Source organism: Mizuhopecten yessoensis, unplaced genomic scaffold (genome assembly GCF_002113885.1).
Source record: "Mizuhopecten yessoensis strain PY_sf001 unplaced genomic scaffold, ASM211388v2 scaffold10661, whole genome shotgun sequence".
NCBI lineage: Eukaryota > Metazoa > Mollusca > Bivalvia > Pectinida > Pectinidae > Mizuhopecten > Mizuhopecten yessoensis.
Window position 1 is genome coordinate 49,775 of NW_018408658.1, and position 22,068 is coordinate 71,842.

The window sequence follows — 22,068 nt, forward strand, 5'->3', positions numbered from 1 at the left end:
GTGTATTGTACCCGGACTATGTACAAGTTTGTATTGTACCAGGACTAAGTACAAGTTTGTATTGTGCCTAGACTATGCACAAGTTTGTATTGTGCCGAGACTATGTAGACGTTTGTATTGTACAAGGACTAAGCACAGGACTGTATTGTACCCGGACTATGTACAAGTTTGTATTGGACCCGGACTATGTACAGGTTTGTATTGTGCCTAGACTATGTAAAAGTTTGTATTGTACCCGGACTATGTACAAGTTTGTATGGTGCCTAGACTATGTACAAGTGTGTATTGTACCCGGACTATGTACAAGTTTGTATCATGCCCGGACTATGTAGACGTTTGTATTGTGGCCGGACTATGTACAAGTTTGTATTGTGGCCGGACTATGTACAAGTTTGTATTGTGCCAGACCTATGTAAAAGATTGTATTGTGCCCAGACTATATATCAGAAAATATTGCATTATGCCGAGACTATGTACAATATTGTATATTGCCCGGACTATGCACAGGATTGTATTTGTGCCCGGACTATGTACAAGTTTGTATTTGTGCCCGGACTATGTACACGTTTGTATTGTGCCCGAACTACGTACAGGATTGTATTGCGCCTACAATAGAATAAACAAGCCTGTCTGTCATAATAATGAAGTGATAATCGTTAATCATTAGAAAATAGTCAAGCCCTAAGGGGCTTGCATGCCTGCATACTTTACATTACAAAATGATTCCTGATAATATGTTAATATAGGCCATATTTTATACTGTGCCTTGACTATGTACAAGATTGTATTGTGCCCGGACTATGTACACGTTTGTATGGTACCAGGACTAAGTACAGGACTGTATTGTGCCCGGACTATGTACAAGTTTGTATTGTGCCTAGACTATGTAGACGTTTGTATTGTACCAGGACTTAGTACAGGACTGTATTGTGCCCGGACTATGTACAATTTTGTATTATGCCCGGACTATGTACACGTTTGTATTATACCAGGACTAAGTACAGGACTGTATTGTGCCCGGACTATGTACAAGTTTGAATTGTGCCGAGACTATGTAGACGTTTGTATTGTGCCCGGACTATGTACAAGTTTGTATTGTGCCTGGACTATGTACAGGTTTGTATTGTGCCTAGACTATGTACAGGTTTGTATTGTGCCTAGACTATGTACAAGTTTGTATTGTGGCCAGACTATGTACAAGTTTGTATTGTGCCTAGACTATGTACAGGTTTGTATAGTGCCTAGACTATGTACAAGTTTGTATTATGCCTAGACTATGTACAAGTTTATATTGTGCCCGGATTATGTTCAGGTTTGTATTGTGCCTAGACTATGTACAAGTTGGTATTGTGCCTAGACCATGTACAGGTTTGTATTGTGCCTAGACTATCTACAAGTTTGTATTGTGCCTAGACTATGTTCAAGTTTGTATTGTGCCTAGACTATGTGCAGGTTTGTATTGTGCCTAGACTATGTACAAGTTTGTATTGTGCCTAGACTATGTACAAGTTTATATTGTGCCCGGATTATGTACAGGTTTGTATTGTGCCTAGACTATGTACAAGTTTGTATTATGCCTAGACTATGTACAAGTTTATATTGTGCCCGGATTATGTACAGGTTTGTATTGTGCCTAGACTATCTACAAGTTTGTATTGTGCCTAGACTATGTACATGTTTGTATTGTGCCTAGACTATGTACAAGTTTGGATTGTGCCTAGACTATGTACAAGTTTGTATTATGCCTAGACTATGTACAAGTTTATATTGTGCCCGGATTATGTACAGGTTTGTATTGTGCCTAGACTATCTACAAGTTTGTATTGTGCCTAGACTATGTACAAGTTTATATTGTGCCCGGATTATGTACAGGTTTGTATTGTGCCTAGACTATGTACAAGTTTATATTGTGCCCGGATTATGTACAGGTTTGTATTGTGCCTAGACTATCTACAAGTTTGTATTGTGCCTAGACTATGTACATGTTTGTATTGTGCCTAGACTATGTACAAGTTTGTATTGTGCCTCGACTATGTACAAGTTTGTATTGTGCCTAGACTATGTACAGGTTTGTATTGTGCCCGGACTATGTACAAGTTTGTATTGTGCCTAGACTATGTACAGGTCTGTATTGTGCCCGGACTATGTACACGTTTGTATTGTGCCTGGACTATGTACAGGTTTGTATTGTGCCTAGACTATGTACAAGTTTGGATTGTGCCTAGACTATGTACAGGTTTGTAGTGGGCCTATACTATGTACAAGGTTGGATTGTGCCCGGACTATGTACAAGTTTGGATTGTGCCCGGACTATGTACACGTTGGTGTTGTGCCCGGACTATGTACAAGTTTGTATTTTTCCTAGACTATGTACAAGTTTGGATTGTGCCCGGACTATGTACAGGTTTGTGTTGTGCCCGGACTATGTACAAGTTTGTATTTTTCCTAGACTATGTACAAGTTTGTATTGTGCCCGGACTATGTACAAGTTTGTATTGTGCCCGGTCTATGAACAGGATGGTATTGTACCCGGACTATGTACAAGTTTGTATTGTGCCGAAACTATGTACACGTTTGTATTGTACCAGGACTAAGTACATGACTGTATTGTGTCCGGACTATGTACAAGTTTGTATTGTGTCCGGACTATGTATATACAAGTGTGTATTGTGCCTAGAAAATGTAGACGTTTGAATTGTACCAGGACTAAGTAAAGGACTGTATTGTGCCCGGACTATGTACGTATACAAGTTTTTATTGTACCCGGACTATGTACAAGTTTGTATTGTGCCTAGACTATGTACAAGTTTGTATTGTACCTAGACTATGTACAAGTTTGTATTGTGCCGAGACTATGTAGACGTTTGTATTGTACCAGGACTAAGTACATGACTGTATTGTGTCCGGACTATGTACAAGTTTGTATTGTGCCTAGACTATGTACAAGTTTGTATTGTACCAGGACTATGTACAAGTTTGTATTATGCCCGGACTATGTACAAGTTTGTATTATGCCCGGACTATGTACACGTTTGTATTATGCCCGGACCATGTACAAGTTTGTATTATGCCCGGACTGTGTACAAGGGTGTTTTGTACCCGGACTATGTACAAGTGTGTATTATGCCCGGACTATGTACAAGTTTGTATTGTACCAGGACTAAGTACAGTCTTGTATTGTGCCCGGACTACAATGTGTGTACAAGTTTGTATTGTGGCCGGACTATGTACAAGTTTGTATTGTGCCCAGACTATATATCAGATAATATTGCATAATGCCGAGACTATGTACAATATTGTATGTTGCCCGGACTATGCACACGTTTGTATTGTGCCCGAACTACGTACAGGATTGCATTGTGCCTACAATAGAATACACAAGCTTGTCTGTCATGATCAAAATATCTTTACGGTGAGTTTGGATGCCAAGACCCTACTGTGACCGTTGTTTGAACGTAGTTGACCCTAGTTGACTGTACTTGACCCTACTTGACCGTAGTTGACCGTGGTAATATGGCACTACGGTTAACACTACGGTCAAGTAGGATCAAGTAGGGTTAGCTAGGGACAACTTCTAGGGTTAGGCTACTGTTAAATACGGTTAACAAGGGTCAACTAGGGTTAAGTAATGTTTAGTTTATAACTGCGTTGAATTACGTCTAACAACGTTTGATACGATTAACTTAGGTCTACTACAGTCAACTACGGTCATCCCCCGCTACAGTCAACAACGTGCGTGACCGTAAGACGTGACCGGTGACCATAAGACGTGACAGTAAGACGTGACCGGGGACCGTAAGACGCGACCGGTGACCATAAGACGGGACAGTAAGAAGTGACCGGTGACCGTAAGACGTGACCGGTGACCATAAGACGGGACAGTAAGACGTGACCGGTGACCGTAAGACGTGACCGGTGACCGTAAGACGTGACCGTAAGACGTGACCGGTGACCGTAAGACGTTACCGCGGCTTTAAAACATAGAAGTATCATGCAATAAAAGACATGTTAATATTGCCTTAGAAAAATTCAATGATTGCCTCGGAACTGATGAATTACCAGTGTTAACAAGAGGGTTCACTTCAATTTACTTAATGACATCACGGGCTGTCATAGACATTACATAGATAGTACAAAAAATACATTTATCTTGATGTTGTCTTATTGTTTATTTTTCAGATTCGGGGTCTTCAACTGTGACAGAGATTAGCCTAACGGAAGGAAACACGTTCACTTTCCGCTGTGATGTTGTAGCAAAAGGAGCCCTGGAACTTTTCTCATCTCCACTTAAGTACTATTACATAAACACTGCCAAGGGGGAAGGAGCTGTCCAACTCTCACTCAACAGCGAATCGCTTAAACCTGGCTGGACACCTTCAATCCTCAAACCTTCAAATGACACGTATTTCCCATTTCAATTGGCTGGAAGTAAGTTTAGAATCCGATTTTACTACGTATTTGGAATTAAACATGTTAATAGAACCGCATGGCTATCATTGTGCATTCTTGTTATATATTATCCTTGTATTACAAACGGACGTGTTCTTCTCATAGCGTAGATATGATGTCCAAAACGTGAAAAGATTACGGAAGTCGCAGTTAACAAACCAGATGGCAACATATCAATGGTGTCATGATTGCCAAGTTTGTTTAGTATGGTTTGTAAAGAAGTATTTGTTTAGTATGGCTTTGTGAAGTACTATTTGTTTAGTATGTCTTTGTGAAGTACTATTTGTTTAGTATGGCTTTGTAAAGTACTATTTGTTTAGTATGGCTTTGTGAAGTACTATTTGTTTAGTAAGGCTTTGTGAAGTACTATTTGTTTAGTATGGCTTTGTGAAGTACTATTTGTTTAGTATGGGTTTGTAAAGTACTATTTGTTTAGTATGTCTTTGTGAAGTACTATTTGTTTAGTATGGGTTTGTAAAGTACTATTTGTTTAGTATGACTTTGTGAAGTACTATTTGTTTAGTATGGGTTTGTAAAGTACTATTTGTTTAGTATGTCTTTGTGAAGTACTATTTGTTTAGTATGGGTTTGTAAAGTACTATTTGTTTAGTATGACTTTGTGAAGTACTATTTGTTTAGTATGGGTTTGTAAAGTACTATTTGTTTAGTATGTCTTTGTGAAGTACTATTTATTTAGTATGGGTTTGTAAAGTACTATTTGTTTAGTATGTCTGTGTAAAGAACTATTTGTTTAGTATGGGTTTGTAAAGTACTATTTGTTTAGTATGGCTTTGTGAAGTACTATTTGTTTAGTGTAGTAGGTCTGTGTAAAGTACTATTTGGTTAGTTGTAAAGTACTATTTGTTAAGTATGGGTTTGTAAAGTACTATTTGTTTAGTATGGCTTTGTGAAGTACTATTTTTTTAGTATGGCTTTGTGAAGTAATATTACGTTAATTTGTTTCATATATATTCTCACGATGCTTGTGCAAGAGTGAACAGAAATGTATTGTTATTGTGAAACAGAAATTAACATTATTTTGAATTTTTTAATACAATTATTTCAAATGACAAAAGTATGTTTAATCATGAAACGTTTTTTCGTATTGCAGCTGTAACTTTGGCCGACTCGGGCACGTACTACTGTACCAGGGAAAACTTCAACAAAACCGTGGTTCTGACGGTCAAAGAACTAACACGTAAGCTAATATCAATTTCTATAGTCTATAATAGTGTATTACTCATTATTGCTGACCTTGTTTTACTGACGTTAACAGTCAATGGCTACAGGAAACACCAGTTACATACTATTGTCACACTTTGATTCACCTAACCTTATAGCACAACAAGCTCCATTGATAACGTTTGGCCCTGAATGAATTCTGACCCCGTTTAAAACGCAAAAATTACATTGTTATCATTATTTGTCCTGTATTTGGACCTGTATAAGACGCTAACCCTAACCTAGTATTAGTGTTTGGACCTGTATACGACGCTAACCCTAACCTGGTATTAGTATTGGACCTGTATAAAACACTAACCCTACACTGGTATTAGTGTTTGGCCCTGTATAAAACACTAACCCTACATTGGTATTAGTGTTTGGACCTGTATAAGACGCTAACCCTAACCTGCTATTAGTGTTTGGACCTGTATAAACACTTTCCCTAACCTGGTATTAGTGTTTGGACCTGTATAAGACGCTAACCCTAACCTGGTATTAGTATTGGACCTGTATAAAACACTAACCCTACATTGGGATTAGTGTTTGGACCTGTATAAAACAACACTAATCCTACATTGGTATTAGGGTTTGGACCTGTATAAGACGCTAACCCTAACCTGCTATTAGTGTGTGGACCTGTATAAACACTTTCCCTAACCTGGTATTAGTGTTTTGACCTGTATAAGACGCTAACCCTAACCTGCTATTAGTGTTGGGACCTGTATAAACACTTTCCCTAACCTGGTATTAGTGTTTTGACCTGTATAAGACGCTAACCCTAACCTGGTACTAGTATTGGACCTGTATAAAACACTAACCCTACATTGGAATTAGTGTTTGGACCTGTATAAAACACTAACCCCCTTTGGTATTAGTGTTTGGACCTGTATAAAACACTAACCCACATTGGTATTAGTGTTTGGACCTGTATAAAACACTTACCCACATTGGTATTAGTGTTTGGACCTGTATAAAACACTAACCTTACATTGGTATTAGTGTTTGGACCTGTATAAAACACTAACCCTACATTGGTATTAGTGTTTGGACCTGTATAAAACAACACTAATCCTACATTGGTATTAGGGTTTGGACCTGTATAAAACACTAACCCTACATTGGTATTAGTGTTTGGACCTGTATAAGACGCTAACCCTAACCTGGTATTAGTATTGGACTTGTATAAACACTTACCATAACTTGGTAGTTGTGTTTGGACCTGTATCAAAACACTAACCCAATATTGGTATTATGATTAGGACCTGTTAAACCCCTAACCTGGTATTAGTGTTTGGACCTGTATAAAACACTAACCTTAACCTGGTATTAGTGTTTGGACCTGCATATAACAATAACCCTACATTGGTATTAGTGTTTGGACCTGTATAAAACACTAACCCTACATTGGTATTAGTGTTTGGACCTGTATAAAACACTAACCCTAACCTGGTATTAGTGTTTGGACCTGCATATAACAATAACCCTACATTGGTATTAGTGTTTGGACCTGTATAAAACACTAACCCTACATTGGTATTAGTGTTTGGACCTGTATAAAACACTAACCTTAACCTGGTATTAGTGTTTGGACCTGCATATAACAATAACCCTACATTGGTATTAGTGTTTGGACCTGTATAAAACACTAACCCTACATTGGTATTAGTGTTTGGACCTGTATAAAACACTAACCTTAACCTGGTATTAGTGTTTGGACCTGCATATAACAATAACCCTACATTGGTATTAGTGTTTGGACCTGTATAAAACACTAACCCTACATTGGTATTAGTGTTTGGACCTGTATAAAACAACACTAACCCTACATTGGTATTAGCGTTTGGACCTGCATATAACATTATCCCTAACCTGATATTAGTGTTTGGACCTGTATTAACAATAACCCTAACCTGGTTTTAGTGTTTGGACCTGTATATAACAATAACCCTAACCTGGTTTTAGTGTTTGGACCTGTATATAACACCATCCATAACCTGGTATAAGTGTTTGGAGCTGTATATGACACTACTCATAGCCTGTTATTAATGTTTGGACCTGTATATAACAATAACCCTAACCTGGTATAAGTGTTGGACCTGTATAAACACTTACCATAACTTGGTAGTTGTGTTTGGACCTGTATCAAAACACTAACCCAATATTGGTATTATGATTAGGACCTGTCTAGCCCCTAACCTGGTATTAGTGTTTGGACCTGTATAAAACACTAACCTTAACCTGGTAGTTGTGTTTGGACCTGTATCAAAACATCAACCCTATATTGGTTTTTAGTATTAGGACCTGTTTAAAGCACGATCCCTTACTTGGTATTAGTGTTTGGAACTATATATAACACTATTCCTAACCTGGTATTAGTGTTGGATCTGTATATAACACTATTCCTAACCTTGTATTAGTGTTGGATCCGTTTATTACAACATTCCTAACCTGGTTTTAGTGTTTGGACCTGTATATAACAATAACCCTAATCTGGTATTAGCGTTTGGACCTGTATATAGCACTATCTTAACCTGGTATTAGTGTTTGGACCTGTATATAACAATAACCCTAACCTGGTAATAGCGTTTGGACCTGCATATAACATTATCCCTAACCTGATATTAGTGTTTGGACCTGTATATAACAATAACGTTAGCTCGATACTTTTTTACTATCGTGCCCATTTCGGAAACCTTGGCCAACCAAAAACCGGGAGAAGCTGCATTTTTAGAAGAATTCAATCAAGAACTCGTGAAATCCAAAAACAAGGCCTTTTCATTCTTGGACAGTTGTATCCGAGGGGGGTTCAGGTTTACAGCGGACGGCATTCATTGGTCAGAGTCTAGGGCCAATGAATTAGTCCGACTTTGGGTTTCTAAGGCTAAAGGAAGCAAGTCTTTTTTTGCTTAGATCCTAAAGGGATAGACCAGGACCACCCTTCAAACACCATTAACCTAAGCTCTAGGAATCTATCTAGGTGTGAGTGTTTGGACCTGAATATCACACTATCCAAAACCGGGCATGAGTATTTGAACCTGTATATAACACCATCCATAACCTGGTATTAGTGTTTGGACCTGTATATAACACTATCCGTAGCCTGGTATTAGTGTTTGGACCTATATATAACATTATCCCTGACCAGGCATTTAAATTGGACCTGTATATAACACCATCTATAACCTGGTATTAGTGTTAAGACCTGTATATTACACTATCCGTAGCCTGGTATTAGTGTTTTGACCTGTATATAACACTATCCATAACCTGGTATTAGTGTTTGGACCTATATATAGCACTATCCATAGCCTGGTATAAGTGTTTGGACCTGTATATAACACTACACATAACTTGGTATCAGTGTTTGGACCTGTATATAACACTATCCGTAGCCTGGTATTAGTGTTGGACCTGTATATAACACTATCCATAACCTGATATTAGTGTTTGGACCTGTATATAACACTTTTTGTAGCCTGGTATTAGTGTTTGTACCTGTATATAACTCTATCCGTAGCCTGATATTAGTGTTTGGCCCTGTATATAACACTATCCATAGCCTGATATTAGTGTTTGGACCTGATATTAGTGTTTGGACGTGTATATAACACTATCCATAACGTGGTATTAGTGTTTGGACCTGCATATAACAATAACCCTACATTGGTATTAGTGTTTGGACCTGTATTAACAATAACCCTAACCTGGTTTTAGTGTTTGGACCTGTATATAACACTATCCATAACCTGATATTAGTGTTTGTACCTGTATATAACACTATCCATAACCTGATATTAGTGTTTGGACCTGTATATAACACTATCCATAACCTGGTATTAGTGTTTGGACCTGTATATAACACCATACATAACCACGTTTTAGTGTTTGGACCTGTATATAACACCATCCCTAACCTGGTATTATTGTTTGGATCATTATTGGTATAAATGGTTTCTCCATGTATGAAAAACTAACAATATACTGCTTTACAAGTAAGATAAAGGAAATGTAGTTAGTTTCCTCCTTGATCGAATGACTTAACCTTTTAATGTTTATGTTACAGTCGACGTGGGACGCATAGATTTTTCCATATCTGCTATTGACGAATTTGGTGTCCCAAGTGGAGAGGAGTTTCTCGTGACACGAATGGTTAATGGTTCAGACCCTATTGCAAAGGAAATCCATATTGACTCCGGGTACTATCAGGTCAGATGTACCGCTGATGGAGGAATCCCCGCACCGACGTACACACTGAACTCCGGGGACAATCCTTTGGAGTTCGGATCCATGAAGACAGTGCTCATCAACTCGGGATTATCAGACTTGTCTTGTCATGTCGAAAACGGGAAATTTATGCATCATCTTCAATTCGATTTGAAGATCAACCCAGGTATGAATATTTTTTTATCTTTTTGTTTTATACTCAATATTCATAGTTCAAATGCAGGGTATTTATCATCATCGGTTAGCATTTATGTAAGGTGAACTTTCTATTTCCAAAACTTAAAAACATATCAGTTAGCAATGTAAACATTTTGTATAACAATGTAAACATTTTGTTTAACAATTTAAACATTTTTTAATGTAAACATTTTGTTTTACAATTTAAACATTTTGTATAATAATGTAAACATTTTGTATAACAATGTAAACATTCTGTATAACAATGTAAACATTTTGTATAACAATGTAAACATTTTGTATTCAACACACAAAATATGCATCTTATCTGTCCCTTAAGGTATGGATGGGACAAAATTATTAGAATTTAAGTACGTTATTGTTTACAAGGAAGAATTTTCTTAAAGTATACATTTTATGAATAAAATGAGTAATATTTAAAAATAATATATTGAGGTTTACATAACTGTTATCGATGTTATGCCTATTTCGTTCTTTTCAAATATGTCATACGTTCATTACCCAAGTAAAAGTATCATATTGAAATGATAATGTTTAAGTGTTAAAATTAAGAACTCTTTCGCAAAAAAAGCATTTCATGGTTAGACAACATAACCCTTTAATGTGAAATAATTGCCAAATGCTTGTTGAACAGGACATCCCAATATAATTTGCGAAGAACCGGTTACGGTTGTCGGGGCGACAGATGCAGAAATTGATTGTGTTGTGTCCGGAAAAGAGCTCAAATGCAGTTATTTCGACTGGCTATCTGAAATGGATATGACCTCATTCAAACAAAAAGCAAACTATTCTGTTGAGTGTGAGGTAAGTTACAGACAAGAACATCAGTATTAGATTAACATGTACATATGTACCATCTTTACGTAATCACTATTGACTTCAAATAGAGGACTGGGAAGCATTGAGGGAAATGGACAGCACTTGATTAACTCATTCATCCATGAAGACACATTTGAACTCTTCCAATTAAAACGTTGGAATAGTTCATTTTGCAATTTCAGGGGTGAGTGAGTTAAGGCAGAGGCTGTGACAGTGAATCGTTTTAATTAAGGCAGAAGTCTGTAACAAATGAGTCTTGTTGATAAAGACAGAGGGGTGTAACACTGAGTCGTGGTAAGAAGGACAGAGGGGTGTAACACTGAGGCGTGGGAAGTAGTACAGAGGGGGGTACAATTGTAACACTGAGTCGGCTTTACTAGTACAGAGGGGGGTCACACTGAGTCGTTGTAAGTAGTAGAGAGGGGTGTCACACTGAGGCGTTGTAAGTAGTACAGAGGCGTGTAACACTGAGTCGTGGCTGTTAGTACACAGGGGTAATGTTTGGACCTGTATATAACAATAACCCTAACCTGGTTTTAGTGTTTGGACCTGTATTAACAATAACCCTAACCTGGTTTTAGTGTTTGGACCTGTATATAACAATAACCCTAACCTGGTTTTAGTGTTTGGACCTGTATTAACAATAACCCTAACCTGGTTTTAGTGTTTGGACCTGTATAAAACACAAACCCTACATTGGTATTAGTGTTTGGACCTGCATATAACATTATCCCTAACCTGATATTAGTGTTTGTACCTGTATATAACACTAATACCAGGTTATGGATAGTGTTATATACAGGTCAAAACACTAATACCAGGCTACGAAAAGTGTTATATACAGGTCAAAACACTAATACCAGGCTACGAAAAGTGTTATATACAGGTCAAAACACTAATACCAGGCTACGAAAAGTGTTATATACAGGTCCAAACATTACCCCTGTGTACTAACACCCACGACTCAGTGTTAAACCCCTCTGTACTACTAACAACGGCTTAGTGTTACACCCCTCCGTACTACTAACCACAACTCAGTCCCACGCTCAGTAGTACACCCCTCTGTACTAGTAATGACGACCCAGTGTTACAATTGTACCCCCCTCTGTACTAGTAACCACGACTCAGTATTACACTCCTCTGTACTAATAACACGACTCAGTGTTACACCCCTCAGTACTATTAAACACGACTCAGTGTTATACCCCTCTGTACTAGTAAAGCCGACTCAGTGTTACAATCCTCTGGACTAATAACACGACTCAGTGTTATACCCCTCTGTACTAGTAATGACGGCTCAGTGTTACAATTGTACACCCCTATGTACTATACTAACCACGCTCAGTAGTACACCCCTCTATACTAATGTTGACTAACCTACACTATTTATAATGTTGACTAACCTACATTACGTATAATGTTGACTAACCTACATTACGTATAATGTTGACTAACCTACATTACGTATAATGTTGACTAACCTACATTACGTATAATGTTGACTAACCTACACTATGTATAGTGTAGGTTAGCCAACATTATACATAGTGTTGACTAACCTACACTATGTATAATATTGACTAACCTACACTATTTATAATGTTGACTAACCTACATTACGTATAATGTTGACTAACCTACACTATTTATAATGTTGACTAACCTACATTACGTATAATGTTGACTAACCTACACTATTTATAATGTTGACTAACCTACATTACGTATAATGTTGACTAACCTACATTACGTATAATGTTGACTAACCTACATTACGTATAATGTTGACTAACCTACATTACGTATAATGTTGACTAACCTACATTACGTATAATGTTGACTAACCTACATTACGTATAATGTTGACTAACCTACATTACGTATAATGTTGACTAACCTACACTATGTATAGTGTAGGTTAGCCAACATTATACATAGTGTTGACTAACCTACACTATGTATAGTGTAGGTTAGCCAACATTATACATAGTGTAGGTTAGTCAATATTATACATAGTGTAGGTTAGTCAACATTAGTATAGAGGGGTGTAACACTGAATCGTGGTAAGTAGTGCAGAGGGGTGTAACACCGAGTCGTCATTACTAGTACCGAGGGGATTAAGGCAGAAGTCTGTAACAAATGAGTCTTGTTGATAAAGACAGAGGGGTGTAACACTAAGTCGTGGTTAGTAGTACAGAGGGGTGTAACACTAAGTCGTGGTTAGTAGTACAGAAGGGTGTAGGACTGAGTTGTGGTTAGTAGTACAGAGGGGTGTAACACTAAGTCGTTGTTAGTAGTACAGAGGAGTGTAACACTGAGTCGTGGTAAGTAGTACAGAGGGGTGTAACACTGAGTCTTGGTAAGTAGTACAGAGGGGTGTAACACTGAGTCTTGGTAAGTAGTACAGAGGGGTGTAACACCGAGTCATGGTAAGTAGTACAGAGGGGTGTAACACCGAGTCATGGTAAGTAGTACAGAGGGGTGTAACACTGAGTCTTGGTAAGTAGTACAGAGGGGTGTAACACTGAGTCTTGGTAAGTAGTACAGAGGGGTGTAACACTGAGTCTTGGTAAGTAGTACAGAGGGGTGTAACACTGAGTCTTGGTAAGTAGTACAGAGGGGTGTAACACTGAGTCTTGGTAAGTAGTACAGAGGGGTGTAACACCGAGTCGTGGTAAGTAGTACAGAGGGGTGTAACACCGAGTCGTCATTACTAGTACAGAGGGGGGTAACACTAAGTCGTGGTTGTTGGTCCACATGGGTGTAACACTGAGTCGTGGTCGTTAGTATACAGGGGTGTAATACTAAGTCGTGGTTAGTAGTACAGAAGGGTGTAGGACTGAGTTGCGGTTAGTAGTACAGAGGGGTGTAACGCTAAGTCGTTGTTAGTAGTACAGAGGAGTGTAATACTGAGTCGTGGTTAGTAGTACAGAAGGGTGTTGGACTGAGTTGTGGTTAGTAGTACAGAGGGGTGTAATACTGAGTCGTGGTTTGTAGTACAGAGGGGTGTAACACTAAGCCGTTGTTAGTAGTACAGAGGAGTGTAATACTAAGTCGTGGTTAGTAGTACAGAGTAGTGTTACACTGAGTCGTGGTTAATAGTACTTAGGGGTGTAACACTGAGTCGTGGTTATTAATATACAGGGGTGTAATACTAAGTCGTGGTTAATAGTACAGAGGGGTGTAATTCTTAGTCGTGGTTAGTAGTACAGAGGAGGGTAACACTGAGTCGTGGTTAGTAGTACTGAGGGGTGTAATACTGAGTCGTGGTTTGTAGTACAGAGGGGTGTAACACTAAGTTGTGGTTGTTGGTTCACATGGGTGTAACACTGAGTCGTGGTTGTTAGTATACAGGGGTGTAATACTAAGTCGTGGTTAATAGTACAGAGGGGTGTAATTCTGAGTCGTGGTTAGTAGTACAGAGGTGTGTAATACTGAGTCGTGGTTAGTAGGACAGAGGAGTGTAATACTGAGTCGTGGTCAGTAGTACAGAGGGGTGTAATACTGAGTCGTAGTTAGTAGTACAGAGGGGGGTAACACTGAGTCGTGGTTGTTAGTATAGAGGGGTGTAATACTAAGTCGTGGTTAATAGTACAGAGGGGTGTAACACTGAGTCGTGGTTGTTGGTTCACATGGGTGTAACACTGAGTCGTGGTTGTTAGTACACACGGGTGTAATACTAAGTCGTGGTTAGTAGTACAGAGGAGTGTAACACTGAGTCGTGGTTAGTAGTACAGAGGAGTGTAATACTGAGTCGTGGTTAGTAGTACAGAGGGGTGTAATACTGAGTCGTAGTTAGTAGTACAGAGGGGTGTAACACTAAGTCGTGGTTATAAGTACACAGGGGTGTAATACTGAATCGTTGTTAGTATAGTATAGAGGGGTGTACTACTGAGCGTGGTTAGTATAGTACATAGGGGTGTAACACTGAGTCGTCATTACTAGTACAGAGGGGTGTAAAACTGAGTCGAAGTTAGTAGTACAGAGGGGTGTAATACTGAGTCGTGGTTACTAGTACAGAGGGGTGTAAAACTGAGTCGAAGTTAGTAGTACAGAGGGGTGTAATACTGAGTCGTGGTTACTAGTACAGAGGGATGTAACACTACGTCGTTGATTTTAGTACACAGGAGTGTAACACTGAGTTGTGTTATTAGTACAGAGGCGTGTAACACTGAGTTGTGTAATTAGTACAGAGGAGTGTAACACTTAGTCGTGTTATTAGTACAGAGGAGTGTAACACTGAGTCGTGTTATTAGTACAGAGGAGTGTAACACTGAGTAGTGTTATTAGTACAGAGGCGTGTAACACTGAGTCGTGTTATTAGTACAGAGGAGTGTAATACTGAGTCGTAGTTAGTAGTACAGAGGGGTTTAATACTGAGTCGTGGTTACTAGTACAGAGGGGTGTAAAACTGAGTCGAAGTTAGTAGTACAGAGGGGTGTAATACTGAGTCGTGGTTACTAGTACAGAGGGGTGTAAAACTGAGTCGAAGTTAGTAGTACAGAGGGGTGTAATACTGAGTCGTGGTTACTAGTACAGAGGGGTGTAAAACTGAGTCGAAGTTAGTAGTACAGAGGGGTGTAATACTGAGTCGTGGTTACTAGTACAGAGGGGTGTAAAACTGAGTCGAAGTTAGTAGTACAGAGGGGTGTAATACTGAGTCGTGGTTACTAGTACAGAGGGGTGTAAAACTGAGTCGAAGTTAGTAGTACAGAGGGGTGTAAAACTGAGTCGTGTTATTAGTACAGAGGAGTGTAACACTGAGTTGTGTTATTAGTATAGAGGAGTGTAACACTGAGTCGTGTTATTAGTACAGAGGAGTGTGACACTGAGTCGTGTTACTAGTACAGAGGAGTGTGACACTGAGTCGTGTTATTAGTACAGAGGAGTGTAACACTGAGTCGTGTTATTAGTACAGAGGAGTGTAACACTGAGTTGTGTTGATAAAGTATATTCTTTTGTTCAAGTTTACAACTGTTATCCGGATACAATGCCACATATGCAACAATGTCTGCATAAAAGAATATAGTCTAAATTAGTTAGTCTTATTAATATGTTTAAGAAAACTCCTGATAGAACGATATATTTCGAATAGTCATAAGAATGTTAGTACAAAACTATTCATTTGTTAATGGGCACTCTACCATATTCACAGATATACAATAGGAGTTACAACCTGCTCAATATGAACACCTGTTGAGATATACTTATATATGTATCTTACCTATAGGTGAATGAAAATCGCATGCAAATGAAGAATGTCTTGAAGTTCAACATGATTAAAAAATCGGATTTTGATGATGGTTTCATCCTCAAATTTGAAAATCATTTGAGTGAGACGTTCCAAATAGTAAACAAGTTGAAAAAAAAAGGTAAGAAACATAAGACAGTATCTATTTTTACGGACAGTATTTTAATGTCTTATTGTCAACAATTCCATTGTCTCGAGTGTCGCCAACTACATATTGAATTCATACAAAATTAAATATTTCCCTGCTTGTATCTAAATTATGAACTGATATTTCTGTCTTAAAAAAAAATCATCTGTTGGTTGACCCGTACTGGTAAACATATAACATGTATAACGGTATAATCCTGTGTAAGCCTATCAGATTGAGGTCAAAAAGTTTGTCGTAAACCCGTATGTAAAGCAGCATTGTTTTATACTTTCAGCGATACCCGGTGCTCTGAATGGAGGTAACAACGCGGTTCCTATGGGAACATTCACCCTGATGTTCCTGTCCATGATAGCGTTGCTGCTGTAGACAAGTGATGTGACGTCAACGGATACCTGTTTCACACGTTACATACTCGTATGTCATGTTTTAATATCAGATTTGGAGATTTTGTCTGGCAAGGGTAGATGGGGGTAGAACAGCTGATATCTGGCTCCAGCGCTGAACTAATAGTGATACAGACAGTCATTAGATCTGATACATAAAACCGACACACTTCGGTGATAAATCAATGTTATGTTGTGAAAGGGTGCAGTATTGAAAAATACCAAAACCATAATCTGATGGACCACTCAGAACAAAAATAGAATGAAATGACAACATCAAGTGTTTCCAATTTCATGTTATAATATTCAACATGAATGTACAAACTATGATTACTTGTGGGAGTTTGTCATATTGTGAAGATTTATAACCGGTGGATATTTATTTGAAACGACATCAACATGAATTGGAATGAGATGAGATCTGCTTATTGTTCATTTTGAACTAGCCAATGTAAATTGGCGTTACTGTGTTAAGAATACATTAGCCAATCAACAATGGCGTGATAAATGGCATTGGTAGTTTGAAAAAAAAGCTATTATTAAGAAAGAAGACACATTCTTCTCGGTTTAAGATTGATAAAAAAATGTTGGAGGGAAAATTAAATCTGCTAATTGTAGGTAAGTCAACATTATACTTAGTGTAGGTTAGTCAACATTATACATAGTGTAGGTTAGTCAACATTATACTTAGTGTAGGTTAGTCAACATTATACAAAGTGTAGGTTAGTCAACATTATACGTAATGTAGGTTAGTTAACATTATACATAGTGTAGGTTAGTCAACATTATCCATAGTGTAGGTTAGTCAGCTTATACATAGTGTAGGGTAGTCAACATTATACATAGTGTAGGTTAGTCAACATTATCCATAGTGTAGGTTAGTCAACATTATACATAGTGTATGTTAGTCAACATTATACATAGTGTAGGTTAGTCAACATTATCCATAGTGTAGGTTAGTCAACATTATACATAGTGTATGTTAGCCAACATTATACATAGTGTAGGTCAGTCAACATTATACATAGTGTAGGTTAGTCAACATTATACGTAATGTAGGTTAGTCAACATTATACGTAATGTAGTTTAGTTAACATTATACATAGTGTAGGTTAGTCAACATTATACATAGTGTAGGTTAGTCAGCTTATACATAGTGTAGGTTAGTCAACATTATACATAGTGTAGGTTAGTCAACATTATACATAGTGTAGGTTAGTCAACATTATACGTAATGTAGGTTAGTCAACATTATACGTAATGTAGGTTAGTCAACATTACACGTAATGTAGGCTAGTCAACATTATACATTGTGTAGGTTAGTCAACATTATACATAGTGTAGGTTAGTCAACATTATACATAGTGTAGGTTAGTCAACATTATACATAGTGTAGGTTAGCCAAAATTATTTGCAAAAGGTGTCACTGTTATAAGAGGTTTGCTGATATTCATTTGCATTTATAAGTACACATAGGTCAGCTGACGTTACAGCTCTTCTGTGCCATTAACATGCTGAATGAGTGGGGATTCATTTTATATTCCAATGTCGATCATTTTTTCTGTAAAAAGGCTAAATTTGTCTTCTAAGTCTTCTCGATTCATATAGAAAAAAAAATGTATATATATATATATATGTAATGTGTAAAAGGAATATTAGATGACGCTAAACAAATGTGTATGCTGCGATTAAAAACATTCCTACAGTAAGGTCGACACATATCTTTTTAATTTTATCCGGCATTTCCCCCATTTAGCATGAGTCAGTAAATATGTATTTTTGAAATTGTATTTGGAACATGTACCCCTGTGTTTCCCAATACGTTTTTGTATCCGAGGATGGAACTCTTTCGTTTCAAAATGACTGTAATGTTTTGTTTTTGTGTAAAAGTATGATAGGCGTTTGTTAAGTATAATTTGCTTGTCTTGTATAGACGTTTATGATGATAGAAACATATCGTGTTTAACATGTTAATATCAAACTACAACAATTGTCTGAAAGATAATTCTTGTGCCATTTCTTTCCTATAGAGTAATAGAATATATCACTCAGGTGTGATATAGACAGAACAAACTCAATTCGAAGTAAAAACAAATGAAAGGTTTCCCACGAGGCTGTGCCAAGTGATTAACTTAAAACACCTTACCCCGAGGGTTAATTTCTCACTGTCTTCATGCCGAGGGTTGATTCTTCATCACACGCGAGTAGTATATCTTTCTCCCACATTGCCATACCGTAAAAGGTATTGAAATTTATAATATGAAACACAGGGAAAATCAATGCCACATAAAGCGTGTGACAAAAAGGATGACGATCTTACTTTGAAGCTGTGACGTTTTCAGAATAAAATCGCGTGCTAGCTGTGTCCTAATGTAGGTGAACACAGGTGAAACCTTTAACAGACAAAAACAGGAATTCGTAAGTGTGGGATAATGAAGTAACGAACAATCCATTATTATGAGAACGTTAAAATCAAATAATTTTATAACCTAATCAAAGCCCGATATAACTGCTCTTTACTTGATGTTTAGATTTGTTACAAGTGTCCTTTTTATGTTTAGAATTACAATTTTGTTAGAAGAAATATTTTTATTTTGAAATATAAGAAGATCAAACCAGTGTAACCATTTATAATCAATAGCTAGTGTATATAAGATCGTCTGACGGACATGGTGTGATCATTGTATTCCAACATATATATATATATATAAATCCATGCTACCTGGTCACAAACGTTTGTGTCTAGTCTTTCTTGCTTTCGACAAAGTATTGCAATATGTACATAAATATTATACTCGTTCATTATTCATTTCAATAACTTACGGCCAGGAAGATGCCTTTCAAATACGTAATTATGACGTCACCGTAAGTTTTAAAGTATTTCCTTGGATGAATGATCGTTCAATAATTGTTTGTAATAGCTGATTTTTTTCCTATAATTGTATGACTGTGCTAAGAGAGCTACAACAATTTGCTCATGCATTTATAAACGTTTTGCATGGTTCTTTTATGTTTGTGTTTGGTATCGTAAGAAACAGTGTCGATTCATGTAAATGCTGTCAGAATGACGTCAGCATTCAGTTAAAACTCCTTATCCCTAAGACCACAACTAGCTCCAGTGTTACTCGTTCGCGTGTTTCTTCTCACCATCGTTCATCCAACTGTTCAACACATTATAGGACGAGAGTAAACATATGTAATCCACATTATACTCAGTGTATAGTTGTATCTGTCCAATAGTGCTTTGTTGTTTATTACGTGATTTTTTTTATATAAAAGCTCAATTCCATTTACAAATTATCTATTCGTTCTTTCGCTGTAGAGGTAGTTTTCGCAAATTAAAAGTTAAGGACCATATCCCGCATACATGACAGAGATGTAGTTATCGATTAATTTGATAGTTCAAAGTATTATTGGAGGAGAAAATTTATAATGGTGACAATGGTGGCAAATATTTAAATCAAGAGATCAAATTAAGCCATAAAAACCTGACGTCGAGTTTTCTATATTTTTGTTTACTTCAAATTAATAATACCTTATTCCATAAGTAAGCATCATACAGCTATGAAAGCACATTACTGATATCAAACGTTTAGCGGGTCGTAAATCTCCTCATACACATGCTTGACAAAATGTGAATTTATTAAGCACCACCTTTGACTTCGTCCCGATGACTTGCTGTAGGTTCGGCAATTGCTTCAGTCAGCCTTGTGATGTCTGGTGGTTATCTTTCATTGTTGTTAAGATGACGTTGTTGTCAGGGAAATGTTGACCTCTTGACCATCTGTATGTCTGTTATGTGAACTGACCAGTGGCTTTGGTTACCGTGGCTTTAACTTCTGGGTGTCACCAGTGTTTATGTTATCCTGTAGGTACTGCAGGGCACTCACAGTGTCTTTATTTTACGTCTATTGCTTGCTAAATATCGTTATCGTCACGTTTTACAATCACTATGATATGATGATATATAATAACACCAGTATAACGCAAGGTACCACAAAGTTGAAATAAAGTTACAAATCTATATAAAGACACAAGTTACACAAAAAAGTATATTTCTCATATAACAGAGACGATGTGGAATTTAACACATAAGTTTGACATATTGGGCAGAAGGTACTGAAGAATCAATTTGTGGAGTGTTTTATAATGTCCAAATACATTTTACAGTTCTCTTTCCACAACTGTTCGTTATGTATTACTCAGATAAGAATATGTGTATTAACATGTGGTTCTACCATAAGGAAAAACATACGCTTTCACGTGTCTTTGTATCCCTCTCAGAAACACGAGAACATTAAGGTAGAGAGTCCCACCACAATTCTACCGTTTATATTCACGGAAACCTCATTTTCCTAATGTATCTAGGTTTTTTTTGTGTGTGTTTATTTATAATCATTCGTAGGTTGTGAACATTTTAAGGGAGTTAACTACTGTATTTTGAAATTATTCTCAGTAAGGTTGCAGAAAAGTACTAACATAACAAATATCTTAACTGGGGCCTGTTCGTTTATGCGGAGCAAACGGTTTGGCCGTTTATTAATGTAACAATTTCGAGTATAAATCCTGGCGGACCTGCAAATGTGTATGCAGGCCTTGCAAGGCTTTCTCAAGGCTCGCCTGAAAGCAGCATCAGATTACTAGGTCCCATCTTATTTAATAAACGAATAACAGTGGTCCGATCGGTTTGACCGTTTAAACGAAACCGGCCCTGGTAGAGCAGTGGGTAAAGTTCCTGCTTAATAATCGAAATGCGCAGTGATCGAATTTTCGTGTGAATTTTTTTATTATGATACATTTTTCGTTGATATCAATTTGCTTTAGTAAATGGGCAAGTAACTCCAAGTTAAAAAAGACGGAACTGCATTAGAGGTACAAGTATAGCGTTGGGCCTCTCTGCCTTAAGAATTGTCAAGATGAGAATTCAATACTCTGCAGTACAAAACATGTCCCGCTTATCTTTTTCTAGGCTGTCAATAAAAACTAATACATTACACTTAGTTGGTTGTTGTCTGTTTTGAATTAGAATAAATGTTTGTTTATTCTTACACATGAATACACATGACAATGATACAATGTTTAATATGCACGTGACAATGACGTCCCGTGCATATTATCCACGTGCATATCTTCCACGTGACGATGATACACAGAAAAAATTACACTCAAATGGATATTGATGTTGTGGGTCGGCATTCATTTGATACGGAAGAAATGTATGCTGATTCTTTTAATGACGAACTTACTGATCAATTCCTAACTCATTAATTTTAATGAACTTTCAAAATTGATATATATATATCGTCTAAAAGGCATTCGATTAAATAAATTTGGGACAAAACTTTACAACCAGATCGTAATTAGCAACAATT

The 22,068-nt window shown here is 37.3% G+C and overlaps 1 protein-coding gene across 5 annotated transcripts in view; it reads left to right on the forward strand.

Annotated features, from left to right (window-relative positions):
- LOC110461783 overlaps positions 1 to 20,875 on the forward strand; it is a 31,642-nt gene extending 10,767 nt beyond the window's left edge. Inside the window, exons 2-9 of one of the 5 annotated variants that reach the window (XM_021515445.1) lie at positions 4,180 to 4,428; positions 5,561 to 5,647; positions 9,737 to 10,063; positions 10,730 to 10,899; positions 16,145 to 16,286; positions 16,588 to 17,444; positions 17,730 to 17,962; positions 18,015 to 20,875. In XM_021515445.1, the coding sequence (XP_021371120.1) occupies positions 4,180 to 4,428; positions 5,561 to 5,647; positions 9,737 to 10,063; positions 10,730 to 10,899; positions 16,145 to 16,286; positions 16,588 to 16,679 (1,067 nt within the window). In that variant the 3' untranslated portion in view covers positions 16,680 to 17,444; positions 17,730 to 17,962; positions 18,015 to 20,875. Of the gene's footprint in view, positions 1 to 4,179; positions 4,429 to 5,560; positions 5,648 to 9,736; positions 10,064 to 10,729; positions 10,900 to 16,144; positions 16,287 to 16,587; positions 17,471 to 17,729 lie in introns of all 5 variants that reach the window. The other 4 variants (XM_021515446.1, XM_021515447.1, XM_021515444.1 and 1 more) reach the window with 4 other exon arrangements.
- Positions 20,876 to 22,068: the final 1,193 nt, after the last annotated feature.